Genomic DNA, 6,098 nt, shown 5'->3' on the forward strand with positions numbered 1-6,098 from the left:
TCCCCCTCCCTTCCCGCTGGCCCGGGCAAGGTCGAAGCCCAGGGAGGGACGGACTGTGTCGCTCCTGCCCAGGAAGGGACCGTCGGGAGCCCAGCCCTTACCCAGGCAGGGATTTTTTTTTTTCAGGCAGGGATTTTTTTACAGGTAGGGACTTTAAGCAGTCCCGATGTATGTGTGCGCACAGTGGGGTCCTCACCTTCGCTCCTGAAGCTGCTCGGTTTTATCCCCCGCCCCCCCCAGATGAACCCCTAAAGGAGCGATTTGCAATCTTGGCAGAGGTGGTAGCAGGTCCGGGGGGATCTCCGGTGCCCCCAGAAAGCCAGCCGGCATAGGGAAGGGGAATTGCTAGAGAGGGTCTGGGTGGAAAAGGGGCAGGGGGCTGTGCATCATGAAATGCCACCCTCCACTGCACGTTACGCTGAGGCGATGCTTCTTGCTGCAAGCCAAAGCAGAGGGGCCTGGCCCAGAGCTCAGCGCCAAAGAAACCTGGGATAGGTGGGGTGAACCAGCCCCAGCTGTGCAGGGGGAGCTCAGGGCTTGGGCTCCCCTCCGGCCTGGGCCAGGGAGGCGAGGGAAGGGACGTCACCAGTTTCGAGTTTCAGAGGCCTTTGGGAGCCTCCTGCCTGGCTGCAGTTTGTCCTTGTATGAAGCACAAAGCCAGGCCCTAGCAGGGGACAACCTGGCCAAGACGACGGACGTACACGGAGGGGACGGAGGCAGGGACTCGGGCACAGCTGCCAGCTACACGGGCTCCCAGGACACTTTCTGCAGCCCTCCAAAGCTGCTACCGTGCCATTTTTGGTATCCCAGGAACACCAACACAATTGACCGTATCTTCTTTCATGCTACTAAAGCCTGCTTCATCCCCGTAAAACCCTCGGTGCCATCTTATCACCAGGCAATAATAAAGGGAAGGAAAGCAGCTATGCTGAGATTTTAGTCCCAGGTCTACTGCTCACCCCTCTCTGGTTTTAAAAAAAGGCTCCATGCCTCACTTTCCCCCACTGAGAAATGGGTGAAGGACAAAGGGAAGGGGGGGTATTAGTGAGCGTGGTACCCAGGAGGTCACGGGAAGGCAGCACTATGCTGAGCCCACTCAGATCAAGTGCTGGAGACCCAGGTGCTGCCCCCGGTGACCTCTGAGGAAGGGCAGCTGACCTTCCTCACCATTCCCAGGGGCTGGCCCCTACCTTGTTGCGCTTCTCACTGGCGTTTGAGCGTGGCTGCGGGCTTCCCGAGGAGCCAGCGCTGCTTTGCGGTGGGAAGGCGCCTCCACCCAGCTGGGGCTGCAGGGACAGAAGGCAGGAGCTGAAGCCATGGGGGTTTAGTCCTCACCTCAGTTTCCCAGATCTGAGTATCCACCTCCTGGCACTGGCCAGCAGGAGAAGCATCCTCCCTCCTCCCAGTGCCAGGTAGGCAGCATGGCTCCCCTGGAGAAGCAAAGGACCTGGGGGAGCTGGGGTACGCAGAATTGTAACCCAGGGGATCCACCTGCTCTATGCTTGCCGGTTTTATGCCTGGCAGGGTCCCCATCAGCTCTGGCTCCTGCCATACTCACGTGATAAATGAGAAGCCTCTTGTTCCCCCAGTCACTTTCCAATGGCTTCTCTGGGTTGTTTGTGTCTCGGGCATGCTCAGGACCCTTCCAGTCATCCTCCAGCCGCTGTGCTGGACTCTCAGGCCTTTTCCAGCTGTCATCCGGCCGTAGTCCTACATCCAGACATCTAGCAGGGCTTTTCCAGTCCCTTTCCAGCTGGCGCATCAAGCCCGCATGGCACGTGGGCTTCTCTTGGCGCTTCCAGTCCTTCTCCCACGCCTGTGCTTGGTGGGCATCCCCCGGGCCCCTCCAGTCCTGCTCCAGTGGTTGTGTTGGGCTGGCGGGGTGCAGGGGCTTGCCTCGGCCTTTCCAGTCACTGCCGGCACCCTTCCCAGGGTGGGAGGGCGGCATTTTTTCCCGGAGGCTCTGCCAGCCACATTCGGATGGCTTCCTGGGCCCCCTGAGGTGCAGCGACTCTCCTGGCTTCACCCGTTGCCTCTCTGCCCCCCGCACTGGGCTGGGAGGGGAGATCTTTTGGCTTCTCCAGGTGCTCTCCGTATGTCTTCCCGGACTGAGGGACCGTGGCGGTGGCCCTGCCCGGCTCAGCCCGCTGTTATCCAAGCCCTTCCTGAGGCCCGTGGGGTGCAGGGAGTCCCCTCGGCTCTTCCTCTCTGGGGTTTGCCCCATACCCCCTGCCTGCCAGGCGGCTCGGCCCCTCTCTGAGTTTGGGGGCTGGCCGGGCTCCCCTGGGCTCCTCCAGCTTTTCTCTGAGCGCCAGGGAGGGCTCACAGGCTCCCCTGCCCTCCTCTCCGACCGGCGGGCTGGGCTTGCAGAGCGCGGGCTCGGGCTGCCTCTCTCCAGCAGCCAGCCAGGGCTGGTGGGGCACGGGGGATCCCCCTGGTTCCTGCTGGCCCTCTCTGGGTGCCGAGCCGGGCTGGGGGAGCGCAGGGGCTCCTTGGGGTCTCTGCTGCGTGGCTTGAGGTGCCAAGAGAGCCGCTGGCCCTAGGGACACGGGGAGAGAGAGCAGAGAGTCCTCTTAAAAAAAATGCCAGTGAGCGGGAACAAGACAGGATTAGGGCTGGGAGATGGTTTGGTCAAATAATTCCCCAGACAGCAATTGCATCCCCGTGCATGGAGCTAGCCTGTACTGAAGAGAAGCCTCTTGCACCCCAAGGGTGAAGGGGCTGCTGCCATTTAAGAGCAGAGAGTCCTGACATGGAGCAGAGAGAGGCATGGCAGGGGAGAGGGCTGGGAATATAGGGAAGGGGGAGCAGGGGAATGGAAGAGAGAAGCAAGTGGCAGAAATAGAAGAAAATGTGGCAGGGAAAAGCAACGCAGCTCGGGGAGTTGGGATGGGGTCCCGCCACGCAGGCAAGCCTCACCTCCCTGGGCAGGCTGGGGCTGGACTGCATCCGAACTAGGCGGCCTTTGCTGGGTGGCACCGGGGTCTTGCCATCAAGCCGGTCTACACGGCCTTCCTCCAGGGCCTGGAAGGCCTCCAGGGTCTCTGATTTCCTGCAGGCACACACAGTTAGTCCGGCTGCTGCCAGGCTCAGCTTGGAGGCAGAGTCCCCATGGACCCTGTTCCCACTGAGCCTGACCCTGCAGACCTCCGCCAGCCCTGGATACTGTGTGCACCATAGCATCTCCGTTGCCCTGTCCTCATCGCTTCAACTGCCCCAGCTTTCGTGTTCTGCTGCCTCACTCATGTCTTCTTCACACTATTCCTTAAGCTTCCCTCCATCTGCTCCTTCACATCCCACCCACCTGCCCCAGGATACTTCTCTGGCCCTGTTTATGTCCCCTCCTGCCCTGTGCCACCAACACTGGAGCCCCGAGCCCCTCGTGCTTCTCCAGCCAAGACCCAAGCAGCACTGGGGACTTCTCGGCATCCCCGATCCTTTCCCGAGCAGCTCCTACAGCAGACCCTGGATCCCTGGGGAGTCACTGACTCTGGGAGCAGGAACCATCTCTCTCCTTCCCCATTTCCATGGCTTGCCCCACTCCGCAGCACATCCTGTGGCTTCCAGGAGGCAGCTAGGAGGATAAGGAAGGTGGGCTACCCCCTGCACTTCCAGCGGCGCAGCTTCGCTCCACCTTTCCAATGGCCTCTGCTGCCTGCGTGCCGTGGTGGGGGAGGTCCCCAGGCTGGGAAGGCGCTAAGCCTAAACCCAACCCTTGCTTTAAGGGAAATTTAAGCACAGCTGAAAGCTGAGCTTTGCCATCTAGTCCTGCTCTCTCCCTCAGGCACGGCAATTCGGAGGTGGGGCCCCCCCGACAGCATAGAGGGGGTGATCCCCCACCTCTGACCACTGTGGAGACTTGTTGCTTCTCACCTGCGCTCGCAGCCAAATATCCTCTCCACCTCCACCCGGCCGGGGCTGAGCGTGCGGGAGCTGCAGCGGTCAACAGCATCCCGCTGGCCGAGGCGCTTGGGCTTGGGCAGGTCTGCCAGCACCGTGTACTCCTGCCTCTCCAGCCCGTGCCGCCCCTCCACACCCCCGCTACCAGGGTGCCCACGGGGCTCCCGAACCTGGGAGTCGGCGAGGTGCCTGCCGCTGCCCACCAGGTTGCTGCGGGCCGGCGAGGAGCCAGCGGGGGCACGTGGAGGGGTGGATGGCCAGGGGGGGTCGGTTTTCCGGTGCTCCAGGGAGAAATAGCCGCTCTCTATGCAGTGCTTCGGCCAGCTCTCAGTCTTCTGGCTGGTGGGACGGTGCTCTGGGACGGGGAGAAGGCCGTTACTGGGGGAGGCACGAGCGACGCGGGATGCCACCACGTCCACAGCAAAGCAGGTCTTCGGAGGAGAGCTAAAAACGGTCCAGGAGGGCAGAGATAAAACCCAGACTCCCTCCAGGCAGGGTGGGAGTGCTGGGACACAGCACTGCGAGCCGAGGGCACACCAAACCATGCAGACAGAGAACGCCCAGGAGACCCACAGTCAGCACACACAGAGATGCCATCTCATGGACTCTGGGCCCCATCCCTTCACATGGTGCCCGTGGAGGTGATGAACGCCTCCTGGGACCAGAACTGGATAAAGAGATGCTAAATCTAAACAGAGATCTGCTGTGAACTTCAGAGACCCCCAAGTGGAAAGCAAACCAGAATGAGGATCTCACACAGGAGCAAACCAAGTGTACCTGCTTTCAGTGGGCAGATTTCTTTCCTAAAGCCCTGGGCCTCAGTTCTCACCCAGGATCCAGAGGGAACGGGCTGAGCCCACCTGGGTCTGTCTGCCTGCGGGGCTCGCGGCCGCACCTCCTCCCTGTGACCTGCGTAGCTCATCATGTCCCGTTTGCCCGATCCCAAAGTGTTGTCCCACAACCGGGTCATTTCCCTGTCCTGGGAGACAAGATAGGGCAGATCTCTGCAATGGGGACCGGTAGCTTTTGTGGGCTGGAAGGAGGTAGGAGCATATATGAGAAGTTACAGTCCATTCAGCCCAAAGTTTCTGGTAAAAAGGAACAAGGAGAGGAGCTGGGTGAGTGTAAGATGACCCCAGCCCAACATCAATGGGCATGGCAAGAAACAACGTAGGAAAGTCTGTATGGGGGAATACAGGCGCAAATCTCATGTGCTTTTCAGGGGAGAGCCTCATTTGTGGGGACTAAGGGTCTCAGCTGATCCCCCCTTGCATCTCAGGACCTTCTGAATGTGCCCAGCAGAAGTGGCACTGAATGGCTGAGGAGGCTGGGGAGACCAAAATAACCCAAACCACAAGAGATCCCCTTCTCACCCTGGCGAGCGCGGAGTTGGCTTCGGCACGGGCGCTGGGGTTGGTGCCGGTTTCTCTGTGCTCACCCTCAGCTCCGGGGCTGAGCGGGGGATATCCCCTGCTCTCGTGCCAGCTGTGGGCAGGGAGAGAGGACAGCTGGTGGTCAGCACAGCCCACAGAGCTCAGGGGCGGGCGGCAGCGCCGGCAGCCCAAGCCATGCTGGCTCTCTCTCCACTGGATGGGCACAGGCTGGCAGAGCCCATCCTGGAGCCACCAGCCTTACTCTAGAGGCAGTGAGGAGGAAGGAAACTCTTGGTGGCCCCCTGACCTCTCCTGGGACAGCCAAGAGGAACCCGTTTAGAGGGCATGGCGTGGGGGTTGCTCAGTCCTTTTTCCCAGACACTGGTGTGCAGAGTGTCAGGGAGAAGGCATCCGATTTCCCCCTACTTGGCTTCCTGCTCCCCCTCCTCTGTTTTTCACACCAAGGGGGCCCGTTGGAACAGCACAGCTCCCGGCTAGTACTCACCGCTCCGTCCCCTCCGCTGGGCCCACGCACACATATACTTCACACTGGGGGGCTAAAATGCGGAGGGCATCCCAGGGCCCGCCTGGGTCTGCATCACTGCCGGCCTCGTGCCCTGCGACCTCCACGGCATGCTCCTGCGAGGAAGAAGGGGATGCAATGGTACCATCAGCATGTCGAGGATGAGGAGGAAGGTTGCCCTTCAGAAACACCTGCTTCTTCTCCTCCTCTGAGAGCAGTCTGGCCTCTGGGGCTCTTGATGCCTCACCCAGCCCACTGTTGAAATTTTTCTCCTACTTCAGGAGGCCAGAGAGAACTAGCAC

At 60.9% G+C, this 6,098-nt stretch overlaps 1 protein-coding gene across 1 annotated transcript; it reads right to left on the bottom strand.

Moving 5' to 3' along the window:
- Window positions 1-761: 761 nt before the first annotated feature.
- LOC142417811 (uncharacterized) lies at window positions 762-5,620 on the bottom strand. The gene is made up of 7 exons (XM_075519277.1): window positions 5,581-5,620; window positions 4,968-5,080; window positions 4,761-4,879; window positions 3,874-4,344; window positions 2,920-3,052; window positions 1,559-2,539; window positions 762-1,286 (listed from the first exon to the last, which is right to left on the bottom strand). The coding sequence occupies exons 1-7, from the start codon at window positions 5,618-5,620 to the stop codon at window positions 1,164-1,166; spliced, it is 1,980 nt and encodes a 659-aa protein (XP_075375392.1). The 3' UTR covers window positions 762-1,163.
- Window positions 5,621-6,098: the final 478 nt, after the last annotated feature.

Source organism: Mycteria americana, chromosome 1, assembly GCF_035582795.1.
Source record: "Mycteria americana isolate JAX WOST 10 ecotype Jacksonville Zoo and Gardens chromosome 1, USCA_MyAme_1.0, whole genome shotgun sequence".
Classification (NCBI taxonomy): Eukaryota; Metazoa; Chordata; class Aves; order Ciconiiformes; family Ciconiidae; genus Mycteria; species Mycteria americana.

Coding starts and splice junctions, on each gene's coding strand:
- LOC142417811 (XM_075519277.1), bottom strand. CDS start 5,620: ATGCCCTCTAAACGGGTTCCTCTTGGCTGTCCCAGGAGAG. Junction 4,345..4,760: donor CCGCAGGCAGACAGACCCAG/GTGGGCTCAGCC, acceptor GACCGTTTTTAG/CTCTCCTCCGAAGACCTGCT. Junction 2,540..2,919: donor GCCCCAGCCTGCCCAGGGAG/GTGAGGCTTGCC, acceptor CCGTGTCCCTAG/GGCCAGCGGCTCTCTTGGCA.